General features: G+C 39.6%; 1 protein-coding gene across 9 annotated transcripts; it reads left to right on the forward strand.

Annotated features, from left to right (window-relative positions):
- The first annotated feature begins 1,195 nt into the window (after nt 1-1,195).
- LOC128604608 (piwi-like protein 1) lies at nt 1,196-18,142 on the forward strand. Of its 9 annotated transcripts, none has more exons than XM_053619743.1 (10): nt 1,196-1,768; nt 5,797-5,859; nt 7,411-7,462; nt 7,656-7,720; nt 9,858-11,693; nt 14,524-14,640; nt 15,079-15,193; nt 15,308-15,489; nt 15,931-15,987; nt 16,866-18,142. In XM_053619743.1, the coding sequence occupies exons 6-10, from the start codon at nt 14,558-14,560 to the stop codon at nt 17,008-17,010; spliced, it is 582 nt and encodes a 193-aa protein (XP_053475718.1). In that variant the 5' UTR covers nt 1,196-1,768; nt 5,797-5,859; nt 7,411-7,462; nt 7,656-7,720; nt 9,858-11,693; nt 14,524-14,557; the 3' UTR covers nt 17,011-18,142. The 9 variants fall into 9 exon arrangements, with proteins under 9 accessions (XP_053475718.1, XP_053475715.1, XP_053475716.1 ...); XM_053619736.1 differs by having other exon boundaries at nt 1,199-1,768; nt 7,656-11,471; nt 11,559-11,693; XM_053619735.1 differs by having other exon boundaries at nt 1,199-1,768; nt 7,656-8,794; nt 8,873-11,693.
- Nucleotides 18,143-19,519: the final 1,377 nt, after the last annotated feature.

Consider the following 19,519-nt stretch of genomic DNA (forward strand, 5'->3'; position numbering starts at 1 on the left):
TCACCTCGTAATTATGACATTTTCAACAGGAATTGAAGCCACATTATGTGAGTGTAGTCAAAAGCAAGCAGGAAGTTGACCCCAAAAATCTTAAGCTAGGAAAAATGACATGCTTTGACTATTTTTTTTTTTTTTTTTTTAATGAGGTCATGACAATTTGTATATATGTGTCATGACAAATATATACCACACATGTATCATGCATATATGTATAAGATGTACTTCTGTAAAGTTAGTTAAAATCATACACAGATGTTTATAATTGAATAATTTTCAAGCTGTCCAAAATTCCCAAATATGATTTGATCATTTTAGATAGCATGGTTCAGGTACATTGGGGAAAGTCTTAAAATACAGTTTTAAAATACAGTACAAGCTGAGAGAGGAAAAGTGATATACACTGATCAGCCACAACATTAAAACCACCTGCCTAACATTGTGCAGGTCCCCCTTTTACTGCCAAAACAGCTCTGACCTGTCGAGGCATGGACTCCACAAGACCTCTGAAGGTGTGCTGTGGTATCTGGCACCAAGACTTTAGGAGCAGATCCTTTAAGTCCTGTAAGTTGTGAGGTGGGGTCCCCAGGTATCTGATGTCCCACAGATGCTCAATCAGATTGAGATCTGGGGAATTTGGAGATCAAGTCAACACCTTGAACTCTTTTGGTACATACTAACCACTGCATACCAGGAACACCCCACAAGACCTGCTGTTTTGGAGAAGCTCTGTCCCAGTCGGCTAGCCATCACAATTTGGCTCTTGTCAGAGTCGCTCAGATCCTTAACCATTTATCCTGCTTTCAAAACATCAAGTTCAAGATCTGACTGTTCACTTGCTGCCTAATACTGTGTATCCCACCCCTTGACAGGTGCCGTTGTAATGAGATAATCAATGTCATTCACATCACCTGTCAGTGGTTTTAATGTTATGGCTGATTGGTGTAAATTTGTCATGACAAATAATATTCATGTATATAATGTATGAATAAGATGTACTGCTGTAACAAAAGAAGCATAAAGTTAATTCAAATCATGTACAGATGTTTATAATCTAATCATTTTCAAGCAGTCCCAAATTCCTAAACATAGCTCAATAATTCTAGACAGCATGGTTCAGGTACATTGGGAATGTCTTAAAATACAGTAAGTGGAGAGATATAAAGTGAAGGGATATAATGTATTATTATTATCATCATCATCATCATCATCATTTTTGTGTTACGCTGGTATGGCATGAAATAAATGATAATGTTACCTTTTAGTGGTCACTTTTACTTTATCTGTACACAGTGAATTGTACTGGTTTCTCCCTACATGTGACAACAATCTCCCAAATTCTTCATATCTCTGGGCTTTGGGGTAGGGTGGCAAGACGGAAGCCTTTTATAACCAAAAAGTACATAAAAATACATCCAATCTCCCCAAACCATGTGAAATAATGTGTTATGATACCTGATAAGACCAAAATTCAACTTTTTAGCCTAAAAGTTACAGCTTGTTATTATTAATTGGAAACGGGCTCTCTCGTGGCTCCACCCACCACGCACGTTCGAACCAATCATATTATCCTCCCTGGTGTCCGTGGGCGTGGCTAACCGCGTCGGTCTGTTAAAGGTAGCAGGTTGTACATGGCGAGCGGTTTACTCACTGAGGGCTGGTGATTGGTGTAATGGAAGCCGTCTCTGAACCGCATTTAATGACGGAGAACTACAGAAGTGGAGAGAAAACGCAGCACTGAGCAACTTGTAGACTTCAAACCCGACTGTAGGTGGGTAGGTGAACGCGTTTGGCCTTATTTATTCGCTAAGCTGCTAGCTTGTTAGCTCTGCGGCTGTTTTAGTATAAAGTACTAACTTGAGTTAACTCGGTGGGATTTTATTTAGCGCCGGATAAACGGTGAACTAGTTAGTTTAGTAAATCTGACGCTTCTCGGGAACTCGTAGTTTATCCGCCTCGCTGTCTGGGTGACGCAGAGAGCAACTGTTTACCAAGTGACTTTATTTTCAGTGCTTTTTGAACTGTCTCTTAGCCCTAAATAGTTCCGCGGTATTTGTGTGGAATTGGGATGAACGTCTAGTTAAAGGGTTGATGTCTCGCTGGCGCAGTGATTTGTTCTTTAGGAGTGTTTTTCTCTTGAACAGCTCTCTGTGTGGAGACTTGAGGTAGTTCTGTAGTCACAGGTGCACAAATCAGTCACACAGCTCCAGCTCCACCTGCGCCTCTCGCAGGGAAACGGGTTCTGTGCACTGGCTCCGTCCCAAATCACCTTGTATGGAATCTCTATCTCTAGTGCACTAGGTGCGGTAGAGACTCCGTTCGTTCAGACCGTGTGTAGTGTACCTAGATACGCAGTCGTGCAGGATTTGGGCACAGGCCACGCTAATGAAACATCATCCATCTCAAGTAAAGTTGCTATTGTTAAACATTTCACTAAAACCTGTATGGAAACGTTGCTGTTCAGTTGTTCTATAAGCGCAATTTCAACCAAATACAGTGGAGTGTAAAAGTTTGTACCCCCTTTTGGTTTCTTTTGGACGGAAGGGTGTTAAATGTCCTAAACACTACAAAATTTGACTGCAAGTAGAAGTTAATTTTATTATCAGACTCAGATATCCATGTTAATATTTTTAATACTGCTCATTAGTGTTAAATGACTTGATTTTTGTGGTCAGTAAACTGATTTTGTGTTGATTTTGATGTATGTTTTGGATCACTGTCCTGCTGGAAGATCCAACCACGGCCCATTTTAATCTTTCTGGCAGAGGCAGTCAGGTTTTTATTTAATATCTGTTGATATTTGGTAGAGTCCATGATGCCATGTATCCTAGCAAAATGTCCAGGTCCTCTGGCAGAAAAACAGTCCCAGTACATTAAAGATCCACCACCATATTTAACTGTGGGCATGAGGTACTTTTCCATATGGCTACCTCTCTGTGTGCTTCAAAACCACCTCTGGTGTTTATTACCAAAAAGCTGTATTTTGGTTTCATCTGACCATAGAACCTGATCCCATTTGAAGTTCCAGTAGTGTCTGGCCAACTGAAGACACCTGAGTGTGTTTTTGGATGAGAGTAGAGGCTTTTTTCTTGAAACCCTTCCAACAACTTGTGGTGATGTAGGTGACTTCAGATTGTCGTTTTGGAGACTTTCTGACCCCAAGACAGAACTAACTCCTGCAATTCTCCAGCTGTGATCCTTGGAGATGTTTTGTCCACTCGAACCGTCCTCTTCAGTGTGTTGAGACGATATAGACACGTCCAATTCCAGGTTGATTCATAACATTTCCAGTTGACTGGAACTTCTTAATTATTGCCCTGATGGTGGAAATGAGCATTTTCGATGCTTGTGCTATTTTCTTATAGACACTTCCCATTTTGTGAAGCTCAACAACCTTTTGCTGCACTTCACAGCTACAGTGGTGCTTGAAAGTTTGAACCCTTTAGAGTTTTCTATATTTCTACATAAATAGACAAGATTTTCAGACAAGTCCTAAAACTACACAAAGAGAACCCATTTAAACAAATGTGACCAATATTATACTTGGTCATTTATTTATTGCAGAAAATAATCCAATATTACATATCTGGGAGTGGCAAAAGTATGTGAACCTTTTGCCTTCAGTATCTGGTCTGACCCCCTTGTGCAGCAATAACTGCAACTAATCATTTCCAGTAACTGTTGATTAGTCCTGCACATGGGCTTGGACATCAGTTTTGGCTATTCAAAACCAATAACTTTATTGTTCTTTAACCATTCTTTGTTTTGGGCCATTGTCTTATTGCATGCCCCACTATCTCTTGATTCAGTTCAGTTCCTGGGTTCATTCTTGTCCTGTGGTTGCGGAACTCACCACTACACTAATTATAATCTTTCAGATAGCTTGGAGATTTAGTACGTGTAGACCTTCTCAGCTCAGGGTTTTCCATCCCAAGGAAAGTTTCTGACACAACCACTTCAGAAGTTCCTCCCAGTTTTTGTTTGTGACTTTCCTCAGAGAATGAAGAACCGGAGTCTTTTGTAGAAGGCACTGGAATGTCAACATCTGGCCGTGAAGTGTCTTACAACTCTGGTGCTATTGATGCATTGTGCCTGTCTCTCACCTGATCAATATGTCAGTGCACTACTTGCCCACTTCCCAATGCTACTGTGCACCATACAGGACCAGTCTTTTTCTGAACTGTTCCTGGAATAAAAGTAGGTCCAGAGCTGAAGTTCCTAGTATACACTGGGTCACCCACCATAAGATATCTTTCCTTTCCATGTTGGTCATGGTACCATTTTTGTCTCAATTGTTTGTCTCAATGAGACCCTGTGTAGACCAGTTTCCTTCCACACAGCAGTTTAGTGGCTGATTTGCCAGTGGTCGACTGTGGCGTCGTTCGATAACTGAACAGCACTCTGGCTAGCTTTTTCAACGGACTCTCCAGCACTCTCTTTCCTCAGGGTTTTGAATGTTTGAACGGCCCTTTCAGCCAGACCACTGGAAGATGTGTGGTAGGGTGCTGTGCTTGTGTTTAATTCCGTTTCTTTCCATAAACTCTTGGAATTCAGCACTGGTAAAAAAAAAACAAAAAAACTGCTATGGTCTGACATCACTACTTCTGGTATCCTGTGTTGGCTAAAGGTTTGTCTTAAGCACTGAATGGTAACTGTGGATGTAGACTTGATTAACAGATAAGCCTCTATCCATTTTGAGAATGCATCTACCATGACCAAGAACATTCTACCCATCCACGGTGCACTGTAATCAATGTGAATCCTTCTCCATGGCTGCTCTGGTAACTCTCACGCATGCAGTGGCGCATTTGCCGGAGCGTTTCTGTTTTCCTGACAGACTGCACACGATTTGACCAATGCTTCCACCTCTGCATCCAAGTGTGGCAACCACATATAGCTACGCACCAGGCCTTTCATCCTGGTAATTCCCGGATGGGTTTCGTGTAGATGTCTTAGAAGAGCCGCACGCCGCGGATGTGGAACCACTATGCGAGTCCCCCATAAAACAAAGCTTCCCTGTATGCAGAGTTGATCCTATTTCCTTACATATTCGGGATGTCACAATACAAAAAAATCCTAGTCGTCGGTACCGATACCACCAAAAGTACACGATGCTCAGTACCATGGTGTGGTTTTTATTTAAAAAAAAGAGAGAGAATTAAAAAAAAAATTATAAAATTAAAAACACCTGGAGGGCATCCTCCTCTGGCTGATACTGGCAGAGAGAGAGAGAGAGAGATATTTTAGTTCAAACACTCTGACCATGACTAATAAGTGCTAAGGTGCACTCCTAAACGCACACACCCCTTATACTCTGAATGCAAGCATTAGTTTAAATTCACTGATATGGTGGCAGGATAAAAAGATTTATTAAAAGCATGAACATGTGAATAATTATTAGTGACATGAGGCTACATTTAGCTGACAGGACACGGGCTGAATGGAGATGCATGGTGGTCCATTAGGAGGTAGTTTATAACATTGCAATGCGTTAGCGTTTAACAAATAACTGGATATCGCAAACATTACATGGAGCATAATGTTAGCTGATTTCACGGCTACAATGCCAGCTGTCTCAAACATAATATAGGACCTGTCTTTCGACTGTAATCCTATGGCATTAATTTTGTGACCTAAAAATACCTCTACTTCTCCCATGAACTCACACTTGCTCCTTCTTTGTCTCAGTCCACTCTTTTCTATCCTACTCAGTACCTCATCCAAGTTCTGCAGATGTTCATTATACCCTGAGACTAAAATGTCATCCAGATAAACTGTGACGCGTGTGATGTCTTGCAGAATCCCTTCTATTGTGTGCTGGAAGATCGCTGGACTTGAAGCAACTCTAAATGGTGGCCTGTTGTAAGTATATAATCCCTTGTGCATGTTGATTGTAACATACTTATTGGAATTTTTGTGCAGCATTATCTTCTGATGCGCATGGGTCATGTCCAGTTTGGAGAATTTTTCCTCCTGCCGACTGAGCAAATAAATCTTCTACCTTGGGAATTGGATACTGCTCCACACTAGAGCTGGATTTACTGGGAATTTATAATCCCTACAAATTGGGATAGAACCATCAGTTTCCTGACTGGAACAATGGGAGCTGCCCACTCTGCAAACTGCATTGGTTCAATGATCTTGTCTTCCACCAGCCTCTGGAGTTCTCTCTCCAGCAGTGGACCCAACTCTTCTTTGAACACCTCGGATTGTCTCTCCAATACGTTAGCCAACTTATGTCCTGGTACATTTGCTACTGTATTTACCAGCTGATGCAACAAATGATTTCTGTAGGCCCCCCCCCCACATCTTTGAATGTTGATCTTTACTGATGATCACTCCACAGCCTGCATTAACTTCAAATACCACCTCCATGCTATTCACTTCAATGGTTTGTGTGATAGGAGCAGCCCTAGGTAAGTCAAACTAAACAGAACCCTTACCTTCATTACAGTGAGAGAGAGGCCTTTAGTTGCATAGATGTTACCCTGGCTCCTTTATGACCTTACAGACTACTACTTGTCTTGCTCTTGGAGTGATCTTTGTTGGTTGATATGTTCTGGGGAGGGTAATGATGGTCTTGAATTTCCTCCATTTGTGCACAATCTGTCTGTGACCAAATATTATCATTTTGTCTCGTTTGTTTAACTGGGATCTCTTGGTCTACTTCTAGGACTTGTGTAAAAATCTGATGTTTTGGGTCATCTTTATTCATATATATAGAAAATTCTGAAGGGTTCATAAACCTTCAAGCACCACTGAATATATCTTGGCCTCACTTATTGTTCTGAATGAGTAAGAGAATTTGGCTTATGCGTTACCTATCCCTGTGAAACAGGAAGTCATGGTTGAACAATGTCCTGTTCCTAGTTTCCCAAGTGTACAAAAAAGTAAAATATCAAGGGGAATATACTTCAAATACATTTTTCATGGATTCATAGGGGTGCCAATAATTGTTGTACACCTATTTAACATATTTTTTTATAAACTTGTGGTGTTTGCAATTGTTTATCCATGAGAGCAGAGTATTTTTGTGAATATTTTTTTGAACAAAAGGTTTTCTTCTTTGCTCATATTTACCAAGGGTGCCAATATTAGTGGAGGACACTGTACATGTCACTCTCAAGTGGAAACCTCATATGACACACTGTTACTTTTCAGGAAATAAAAACCTGTATTTTGTGAAGTCAACACTGTTACAGTTGGTATTGTGGCTGTATATAAGGTCGAACACATCATTATATTAACATTTTACCAAAATGAAGCTCATTTAACTGCATGTTTATTCCTTACATAAATTAAACGCAAAGCATGTAGGGGTTCTACATGCATATAGTATTTGCACAATCAATAACCTATTAGAATAATACATTGTGGTATATAAACTGAACTTTGTGTTTGATGTGTCTACAGTGTCCAAAGCCTGTGGTGGTGGCGGCAGTGCATGGCGTTTGTGTGGAAGCAGGTCTGTTGGGAGTATTAAGTACCATCATCTCATACGCTCGGCAAACAATATGGATGGAACTTTCCAGAGTTGTGGTGTCACTTTTCCTGCAAAGCTTTAACCATCAGAGTTATCTTTTACTGGGGCTTTTAGCTGCAGGAGACTGAATTACTAACAGTTATTTTTTTTGTGGATCTGATTTCTTCTTTCGCAGGAGTGGATCTAATCACAGCCTGTGATATTCGTCTGTGCACGCAGGATGCCTGGTTTCAGGTGAAGGTATGAGGAACATTAACTTGCCATACATTGCTTGCTTACATGTTTACACCAAGATCTGTAAACAAGTTATTTTTGTCCATATGATCACGTATAGAGATAGTAAGTGATGAGAAGATAAGAATGGGCTGATTGTTCTGACTTGTATAAGCCCCTATGAAAGTTGACCACAAGGGGGCACACTCTGAACAATTATTTACATTTGCAGTTTGTTGAAGATTAAATAAACCACAGTGAGCATCAGATGTCTGGTTTTAATACAAAGTGGACTATTTTATGATATTACCATCTTGTCATTTATCAAAGAAGAACTCCAAAACCTGAAATTTGTTCATTTTTAGACAGAAAAATTCTGCAGTGTAGCTGTTCTAGTGGGCTTTCCCACTGGAAGTTTAGTCCAAAACAGAGCAGTTTGCATGAAAAGTTGGTAATGTGACAGTCGTAATGTGGACTGGGAAGTGCACTGCGGTACCGAACCCGAGACTACCTGTAGAAGGTGGTCCGAGTTCGGTTACACTGGAACTGAATGTGAATTGTCCCATGAATGTGAACGTAACTTGTATCCGGGTCCGCACTTGTTCAGGAAGTAGAGTAACTTGTGGTCATGACGTGTCATGACATGTTTTGGCCTAAATCTGCAGTAACTTTGAAAAAGTGGAAGCTCCTCTGAATATTGTGGTTTCTTTATTTTGCATTAATTTCTGTGATCACAAAATGGTGAAATTCTGGACTGACACATGGAAGATATGGAACGATAACAGAAGAATGTGACTTTGGGTTGTACTGTGGTTTTTTTTTTTTGTTTTTTTTTTTTTCTCCCCCCCTTCATGTAGCTTAATTATTTAGTATAAATGAAGGCAAGTGTGTTCTGTTCTTCATCTCTGCAGTCGTGTGTTCCCTGATAGTCAATGATTGCTGGAGCTCTGGAAATAGCAGGTGAGATTGCAGGCCGGAGTCCCGTTGCTGTCCAGGGAACCAAAATCAACCTCCTCTACTCCTGAGACCACAGTGTAACTGAGAGCCTAGACTACATGTTAAGAATCTGCTTAAGACATGAATAGCATTTTTAGCCTCAAGGTAGACCCATGCACACACAGTATGGCCACAAACAAAGTAGAGCGGTCGAAATCTGAGATTTCTCCTCTGCGTCTCCAGGCTACTTGGAACATGAACATGTTGCAGACACAGGATCTTATGAAGTCAGCGCAGACAGCCCCGGAAAAGAAGAGCCCGAAAGACGTGCCCTTCTCCAAGCTTTAAAGGAGAAGATCCAGGGCTGTTGAAGCTGTGGTGGAACTGAGACTTCATCATCCACATATCTTTAATTCTTCTTGCTAAGTCTCAGTTTCTTTTTAGTCTTTTTATTTTTAGACTGGTCAAAAGACTGATTAGTGGAAGTGAAATGATGGCTGAACTTCTAATTACTTGCTTTATTATTTGCAGGTGCTTTGTACAGTAAGACAGGGTAACTAATACTCAAAAGCTTGTTTTGTGTGTTAACATGTACAGTAGATGTACATATTTTTTCTGGTCCTGTGTGACTGTAGAATGTAGTGCAGTTAACACATTAAATTTCCTTGGATGCTCACTTTTAACTCGGAGGTCACAGTTTGCCCAGACATCTTTTTTTTTAAATCCGTCAATCCGTCACCCACATGTCATTCTGGGGGACGAAGAGGAGGAAGCTGGACAGATAAATTTATTTATTTATCTATCATTGGTGTGTTTCCTCAATCGAGTGCAGAAAGAAGAAAAACAACACAACTGATTTAAAATAAAAATATAGAAAACAATCTAATGTAAGGTTCTGATCCGGTTTGCTTTCAGCAGGAAGGCTGTCCTCTTTCCTGTTGCTCTTTCTCTTCTATTAGTCCATTTGTCCAGTCTGAATCGGTTTGATTTGTTTTGAGACGATTCGGAGTCAAATAATTTTCTAGTGAGAGTCGCACACTTCCAAACGAACTAGACTGAGATGTGTATTTGATTCTCACTAGAAAGTGATTTGACTCTGAATCAACTCGAAATGAATCAGTCAAACTGATTCAGACTCGATAAAAGGACTATGAGATTATATATATATATAAAAAATAAATAATATTCCAATGTTTTACTTTACAATTCTTGTGTGTGCGTTTTTCAGGAGAACGAGAAACTCCTGACACGAGTACATCCTGACCATTGGTACTGTGTACACATCAACATACACGCACGTCTCCATGCTGGACATCTCGGGAGCTTTCACACATGGTGCTAGGAATATCCTGGGACAGAGAAACGCATCTCCTAAGTGAGCGAGTTTAGCGTCAACTGGTGAAATTTGCTGTAGCGTGAACACTTCGCCTCTGTGAGCTTCACTCTCCGCCAGGTTCACTGTAATTAGACATAAAATGTACATAATGTTTTTTTTTCATACATTTAGGACTTAAGGTTTTTTACCCTTCGAGGAACAGAAATGATCTTTTGAGGCAGCTTCATCACTACCTGCTCCGTTTGACTCAAAAATGTAACGACCGGTTTCAAAAAGTCACGATGTCTTCAGTTCATGTGATTTTACTGTTTAATTTAAACAGGAAATGTGAAATATTTTTGTTCCTTTGTTTCCTCTACTGTCTTTTTGCTGTGATCTTGAACACTGTGGTTATTTTTTATTTATTTATTTATTTATTTTTTAAAAAATAATAAATAAATGATCATTCTAGTTCTCACTTTCCTTGTCCTAATTGTCCTGTATCTGTTAAGTCCGTTTCATCTGTGGTCTTTGTTTGTATGAATACTTGTACAAATGACATGTAGTCCATATTTTGAAATGATTTTATTCATGATTTTGAATTTAAGTAAAGATTCTTTAATTCTGTATTTTGTCATTTAATTATCATTAGAAGGCAGAAGATCAGATTAAAGCCACGGCTTCTTTACCTGCTGGAGCTGTAAAACTTTCAATAAACCAGTCAATAGATCAACTGAATAAATGTAGATTTTTAATTTACTGATTAGATGTATTGATGGTGTTGATAGATTATTAAGATTTTTTTTATTGATCTTGAACAATCATTCAGTTAAATTTTTTTTTTTTTTAAATCTTGATAAATAGTTGATTAAATAAATGTAGTGTAATGTACTGAGTCAAATATGAAAACAACTAAAATATATTTATATCTGTGTATAATTAAAAACCTCACTTAATACAAGAAATTCATATCCTAAATGTTGCAAGTGATTAATCTGATCATTTTATTCACCTGTTTATTTTTTACTTTCTAAATAATGAACAAATGAATGTTCTGGATTCATGAGGAATGTTTACATTTTGTGTCCAAACTCAAAAGTTTATACAAAGTGTATATTTATGCTAATAAAGCACAAAGAACGTTAAACCTCAACATGACTACAATCATCAATGAATTAAATATTAATTTTAAAAAATTAAATTGAACAAGAGTAAGATAAAGTATATTTTTAATTAAAATTTAATTAGAAAGGAGCACTTTTAAAGTGGATTTGATTTAAAATAATGATAAAGCTGTCTTTTTTATGTATTTGTATATCTTATCCTGTATCGTGTTTAAGAAGAAGAGAATAATGAAGCTTTTTATGAAATAATATTTGGGTTTATTTTATTTTATTTTCTCCTCACGGATTCAAATTTACGTCAACGTCCGTTACGTTGGTGACGTCACCGCGAGCGCGAGAAGTCGAAGTGAGGAGCAGAAAGCGGTGTTAGTGTTAGTTCTGGCCCGTTTGGACCCAAACTAAAGTGAGTTTATTCGCTTCTGTGTAACCGAACCCGTTCTGTTTTGTGCTGTATTGTGTGTAGTTAACGGTGTTAACACCTGTGTTTCAGGTGTATCAGTATGAAGCAGGCGGTGACTGCGCAGTGGTTCACTTCCGGAGCTCGGTTCACTAGTGACCGAATCACCGAGGAACCGACCCAAGATAACTCACCCCCGCACGGAGAAGAAGAACAAGAGGAGAAGAAGTGAGAAATAACATTTTATAACTTTTTTTTATTCAGTCCTCTGGTTCAATATTAATGTTAATATTATACAAATATACTAGCGGTGCTAGCTTTTGAGGAGGCAGTCTAGTCCACGCATGCGCAGTGTCATTAATGAGCAAGCTAATCGAAATGAGATTAGCAAATAGGTCGATGTTATTTTTGATTCTATTTAAAACGATGAATTCACCTTGTCAATAACTGCCCAGTCTGAGAATATTGCATGATTTACTTTTATAAGTGGACGTGGCTGAACGACATTTAGCTTCACTGGCTAATTAGAGCTCTTTTATTACTTTAATGGCTGAGTCATCCGGCTTCGCGCATGCGCAGTGTGGGTTAAGGTGCTATAGTTCTCTTCTTTTTTGTTTTAACGCTAAAGGTGCATTACCGCCACCTACTGGACTGGAGTGTGGGCAGTCGCTTGGCAGAAAAAATCAAATAAAATGGGGGGGAAAAAATAAAAAATTATACCAAAACAGTACTACGTAAATAAAGAAATAAATAACTATATACTAGATATTCAGCCACAGTTCTTGTATACTAACTTACAACCACTGCATATAGACACGTGTATAACCTAATAGACCTATATAAGATATAACCCAGCACACCTATACTATAGCACTTGCATTGGAAACATACATTACCGTCAAACGTTTAGACACATTCGTTCTTTATTCACCCCCCGAAAAAAATAAATCCAAAATAGATCAAAATAATTTAGGATATAAATTTTTAATTTTTAGGATCTTCAAAGTAGACGCCCTTTTTCCAGAAATGTATTCTTGGCATTTCTCACTTGATCTCAGGGAAATTCCTCAAGATATGCTTTTTAAACAGTAGCTGCGTTTACGTGGACAACAATAATCCACTCTTAATCCGATTAAGACCGTACTCTAATTAAGAAACTACCATGTAAACAGCAATTTTTACTTACCTTAATCTAATTAAGGTCATAATCGAAGTAAGCAATAATCTAATTAACCCTCTTACCCCGTATGGCCGAAAAACCGGCTTGCCCGTCTTTGATCTATTCCCGTAAGGACCATAGACCGGCTTGGTCGTCTATGCCAAATCCCCGTAAGGCCGATATAGAGGATTTACAGTGTAAACGTTATCCCCGTAAGGCCGGTGTACCGGCATTACTCTGCTATGATTCCTTACTTATTTAATTATTATTTTTTCACCCGGAAGGTTGATGACGTGACGATGTGATTACGTTATTACGTCGGCATTACGATGAAGCTGATCCAAGCGTGAATATTGGTGTAATAGTAGAAGTGAACTAAAAATGCCAAAGCGAAAAGCTAATCGTGTTCCAGCTAAAGTTACACCTACAGTGAACACAGGTACATCTAAAACAGTGAAAAAAAAGAAAAAACATACACAGTTACACAGGCGAGAGCGAGGATTCTAGAAACCGAAACTGATAGAGACGCAGTCTCTCCTGATTCAGACCCTGATCCGTCTTCATCTTCAGCATCAACCAGTGCGACTGACACTGCAGGTGTCTGGAGTCATAACGGGACCATTTCTGTGCATTCGTGAAAACACTACCTGCTGGTCTGATTATCACCAGAAACTTGACTTTTGGCGCTAAAATGCATTTATTATTTATAAAGGTATTGACCACGCTGATGCTCGTATGGTACTTCTAAATGAGTAGAAGGATTTTAGCGAGCATTTTTTCGTCATTTCTCTAGTTAAGAATTGTGCTCCAAGTTTAGTAAAAACACTGAACTGCTTCATTTTCAAAGTAATATTACACAAATACATTATTATAAGTTGTTTCAAGGCCTAAAAATGTTAAAATTAAAATGTTGATTTTGGCCCAGGAACTCAGGGTTGGCGTGCTGTTTCTCTGGGGAATATAGGGTTATGGGACATAATACTGTGGGAACTTAGGGGTAAGAGGGTTAAGACAGGTGGAGTACTCCTGTTTTAGTCGCATTATGGACGTGTATTACAGACATGTAAACACCTTAATCACATTATGAATGTCGTGTGGGAGTTTTCACCGCATTTTGCGACAGGACACGATCACGCACAGCAGTTTTATGTTTTACGGCGAACAAGAGAGTTCGGCTGTGTCCCAAATCGCATACTTTCCTACTACAGGCCTGTAGTGGGGAAAAATACATGTATCTCGGCTACTATATAGAAGGTAAGTACGCGATTTGGGAGACACCCACCGCTTCAAGCAGTTGTCTATTAGCACGTATAGCATGACAAATAATTAACTGCACTTAAAGCGTTCGTAAAAAAAAACAAAAAAACACTCAAAACTGTATATGGTACCATAACGAAGACGAACTGTATGTTGATACGTGAAATTCTGGAGGGACGGCGTGGCGCGGTGACGTAATGACGCGGGCTGTTAATCTAATTATGTTCTAAAACATGTAAAACGGGAACATGACAGGAGTATTCTAAAAGCGACTCATGTAAACACCTTAATCACATTATTATCTTACTCAGATTAAGGTCAATAATTAGATTACTGCTGTCCATGTAAACGTAGTCAGTATTAAAGGAGCCTCATTTCACTGCTGACTTTGTTCCCGTCTTAATTTCTTTGTGGGATATAATATATATTTTTTAGGAATACGATCTGCAGATCACTGATAGGAACCAGGTTTTGCTGGTCAGTCACGTTAGGAGGTTGGGTCCTGCAGGAGCTCCTCCACCAGGACCTGTCTTACTCATCCCGGAGTTTTGCTACCTCACAGGTCTCCCTCACAGAGCGGGAGAAACACAGCGCTTAATCACTGTCTGCTTCTTATCGCACTAATTGTTGTAACTTGCTCAGGTCTGACTGATAAGATGTGCACGACTTTAACATCATGAAGGACCTTTCCACTCACACCAGACTGACCCCAGAACAGTGGGAGAACCGCCTCAACAGATTCATCAACAACATGAGCAGGTACTGGATAAAAGCGACTGCATTATTAATTCAATTCTGCGTTTGTCTGTATAGTGCGTTTAACAGCGTACGATGTCACAGAGCAGCTTTACAGAAACTTATACATTCTTTACATTTAGAAATTTATCCTTAACGTGCAAGACAGAGACAAATTTTACAAAAGAAACATTTGTAGCATGCATATAAGGGATGTGTATTTACTTTACAGAGACTATCCCGGGCAACACGAGGCTGAACATATAGCGTGATGGTTTTTCTGATTATATCATTCTTAAGTTTAATGATAGATATACACTACCGATCAAAAGTTTGTGGACACCTGACTGAAATGTTTTTCATGATCTTAAAAGCCTTTTGATCTGAAGGTGTACGATTAAATGTTTGAAATGAACGCTATACCAATTTACACTGCTGAATTTTTCAGTGAATCTCTTCCAGGAATGCCAGTGTTCAGACTACACTCAGCACATGGGGTCTAAGCTTTGAGAACAAGCTGCTGAATCTGACTGGAAGAGTTCTTCCTGTTGAAAGGATCCTACAGGGAGCGAGAGCAGTAAGGGGGACCACAGAACACAGAGAACACAGAACTGTACACGACACGTGTCGCACTCTTGCTGAGTAGAGTTTGTGTGTGCGTGTGTGTGTGTGTATGTGTGTGTGTGCGCAGTACGAGTACAACCCATGTGACGCGGATTGGTCTAAAGAGATGCGAGGTCTTCCTCTGATGACCAGCATGCCTCAGGAGATCTGGCTGTTGTCCCATACGCGCCGTGACGCTGACGTCGCTCACTCACTGCTGCAGACCCTCAACAAAGTGCCCGTGGGCATCCACCTTCAGAGGCCGGGAATGTGAGCCAACACACTTGACCAGTGTTTAGAAAGAAATTGTAGCCTGTGCCATTACTGCGTCCTGGGCTCTTTTTAAAATTCACTCCTCGTGAGCTTCATGAAAGGGACGCTAGTGTGTAACACTGTTAATTTCAAATTATTAAAGCGGTCCTCGTCAATTAGGTAGTGCAGAACTTTGCTCTCATATTGACTGTATTCAGCTGCAGTCCATCAGTTAGGTACAAACGTTTCAATGGTCTCGGCAAATAAACGTGTTTTCCGAACTACATGCTCTAAAATGAAGAGCTTCTCAACAGCTTTTCTTTCATTCATAGCGGAAGGCAGTGGTTACTGTGCGTAGTGTTTTATTTGAACCAGAGCCATGTTGAGCAAGGATCATGTCTTAATTGCAGCATTAACACTTTTTATCCCCCCGCCATTTCATTTTTTTTCTGTGTGCAGGATGGAGTACGATGACAGGAGGCTCTGCAGCAGAGAGTGGGGCAACAGGTTCAGATGGTGGGTCTCACACACTGGGTAGAATCAAGTGTGACCATGTTGTTTGTTTAGGATTCAAATATTAAAGTATTTTACTATGCTGTATCCGTACTTTTTAGGGGTTATGTATAGAAAATGTATTGTATTACTTAGAAAAACCATACATGTGACTAGTAACGTAACGACCATTATATTAATTATTTGAATGAATTAGTAATGCATAATGAATGAGTAATGCATTGATAATCTTTCTACATATAGCAGCATGCTCATGGTTTCTATATTTGTTGATATTTTTTAATCCCTCGTATATCTGCATATTGTTACCACTACAAACGATCAGTAAAGATTATGAATCCAACAAGAGTTTTTCAGCTCAGTGGTGGGAAATTTCAGAGACTTTTAACACTACTTCCTGCATCTCAGGATTCTTTACTCAGGCCTGAGCTGGTTCTCTTAATCTCACACAATCTTCTCTGTATTTCTAATTTCCAGTCGAAGGACAGAATCACAATTTTTTTAGTCTTGAATCCTCTGAACGTTGTTTTCCTCGCTGCTACCGCCACCTTCATCTTCCTCATAAAGGGTCTGGGCCATGCTCTGTATGCTATGTGCTCTGTATGCTATGTGCCACTGCTCTGTAACCATGAGAGCACCGTCCTTCTCTCAGGTGGTTTTCAAAGTGTGCAGGGTATGAAATGCACTCTGGGAGGAACATCATGCTCATAAATGACCTTGTTACACTGCAGTCTCTTTGAATTCCGACTTTACACTCAGGATGAAATACTCACACTGCAATCTGACGGAACGTGGGAGAAAAAGCGAGCAATTTTAGAATTGTCGCTTCAGTTAAGAAGCGCATTAAGACATGGCTTTTTGTTTTGATTTCTTTTCCTCAGCTGCACTGAAGGTCTACTTCAAATAGGACGAATGTTTGCCGTCACGCATGGTGGCGTATCGAGATGGCGTGGGCGACGGCGTGCTGCTGAGCGTAGTCGACTACAAAGTGCCTCAGTTCACGCAGTCCATCAAGGCCATGGGTGAAGATCACGCGTGAGACTCGACACATCTCCATAAAACAGATTTGACGCACGCTTTTTGGGTTTTCTCTCAGCCATCAGTGTTTCTGTGTGCAGGCCCAAACTGACCGTGTTGGTGGTGAAGAAACGCATCTCTTCCAGATTCTTCGCTCTCCTCGACGCCAGACTGAGCAACCCTCCTCCCGGAACAGTCATCGACGCCGAAGTCACGTGACCCAAGTGGTGTGTTCAGGCATAGTTCATCGATCTTTTTCTCTTTCCCTGGTGGTCTTTCTGATCGCAGCTTCAGGTTACGTTCGGTGTGTTTTAAACGCTGATGGCTTGATTTGTCAGGTACGACTTCTTCATCGTGAGTCACAAAGTGCGCTTCGGCAGTGTGGCCCCCACTCACTACAACGTGGTGTACGACAGCAGTGGCCTCAAACCAGACCACATGCAGAGACTCACCTACAAACTCTGCCACATGTATTACAACTGGCAGGTAAAATCCACACACACGTGTTCATACAAGCCCACTTTCTACACAACCCCAGATCATGCTGATTGATGATGTAAGGATTGAGGATGTGGTCATTTTCTTTAATCGCACGTCTATCATTAGAGAATCCGCATCGTGTGATCAAAAACGGAGAACGTGCATAAATTTGTTACAGAATTTGTCCAAGATTTTATTGGGAATGTTTCGTACAGTGTTGACGATCTAAATAGCTTAATTTAGCTTAAAACCGTGTAATTGCAGGGTTAAAGATACGAGCTATACGAGATCAAGGCTGCGATCAGAGCGTCCGTATGCTCGATGTTTACAAAACCGCAAGAACGGAAGCGAAATGCTATCAGTCAAACACGTCAGAGCTAATGTATTCTTCTGATGGCTGAAGGAAAATTTTACTTAACGGTTATATCTTAAGGGTGAGCTGAGGTTGTGTATAATTAGTTTAGTAGAGAGAGTGTGTAAGAGAGAGAGTGAGTGATGTAGAAAAAAGGAAATAAAGAATTAACAGGTGCTGTGAATTGAGGATGTGTAGAAAAAAAGTATATTTAAAGCAGATGAATGAGTGTATTAGAAGCCGGGAAAGGTGAGGTTTCCTTCGTGTGTTTCCTGGAGGATGTAGTAGAGGTGTGTGTGTGTGTGTGTGTGTGTGTGTGTGATTTCCTATATATATATATATATATATATATATATATATATATATATATATACATACACACGGTTGTGTGTAGTTTTAGAAACATCTGGGACTTGAATTTTCAGTGTGCACATGATAGATGTGCTATACAATGTAATTTAGAAACAGGTGGATTACACTAATATTTTACACTAAATATGAAACTTATTCACTTCGACTGAACATTAAATGAATCTCAGAACTGAGACAGTATTAAACAGTCAGTAACAGTGGCCCCTGTGAGAATCAGAACCTCAGGTTTAATCAGTGTTGTGGAATGTGATATGATAAAATCAACAAGTTAGTATATTTTACTTGTACTCTAAACCGGTTATCTAGGAATTGTTGTAGGGGAAAAAAACTACTTGAGTCAAGCACTTTCCTTTAACTGGAGCTGAAACTTGTTGTTAAAGCGTTTTTGGCCTTTTGTCAACCCTACGGTGCACGTCCTCGAGGCACGTTCACTATTCACGTTTTCCTACAAAATGTCACCTCCTGTAATAACACGAGCACTGCTTTTTTATTCATTTAAATATTTTACATATACGGATTATATACTTTTTTATACATTTACAAAAGGCTGGTGTAGATTTAAAATGCTCTGAAAGTTTTCACCAAAGGAACAGAAATTATTATTAATTTTTTAAACCGGTTTATGACGCTCGTGAGTGTGGCTCTGTGACATATTTAACACCTTCAGCAAGACTTTAACGCGAACATGCTTTAAACCGGTATTTCCCGTCGCAGCACGCGCACAGGTTTAAGATTAGCACGCACACACTTATAATATTGTCACTACAGATCCCATGGAAATTAATGCTACTTTTAAATGGTTTTACTCTTCACCTTATAAATCTGAATTTCCTGCAGACGATACTAAAGTGAATGCATTTCTTCAAGACCTTTGTAACCCTGTTATTGATTCGAATACTGCCATGCAACTGGACTCCCCACTGTCTCTTGAAGAAATTTGAAATTCAGTTAAAACTATGCAGTGTAACAAAGCTCCTGGCCCAGACGGGTTCCAATTGAATTGTTTAAAGCATCTATTGGAAAAATTTTTTATTATTAATGAAACAACAGTAGGGGAATACAAAGTCGTACAAAAACACTTGAATCTATAAGACAGTAAAATCAAAATTCTGTATCTTATATCAAAAATCAATCATACATCTAACACATCAAGTATCCTTTTTAACAGACTTAACAGCTTTAGGATTATTCTGTATTGACATTAGAGAGTCGTAAAAAAAATCTTTAAGTCAGTTCCATTTTTTTGCCTCTGGTAAAAGAGTTAAGCCTATCCAGCAGAAATTTTCATAGCAGTAGTTACCTGACTGACATGGA

The sequence above is a fragment of the Ictalurus furcatus genome, unplaced genomic scaffold, assembly GCF_023375685.1.
Source record: "Ictalurus furcatus strain D&B unplaced genomic scaffold, Billie_1.0 ctg3, whole genome shotgun sequence".
Lineage (NCBI taxonomy): Eukaryota > Metazoa > Chordata > Actinopteri > Siluriformes > Ictaluridae > Ictalurus > Ictalurus furcatus.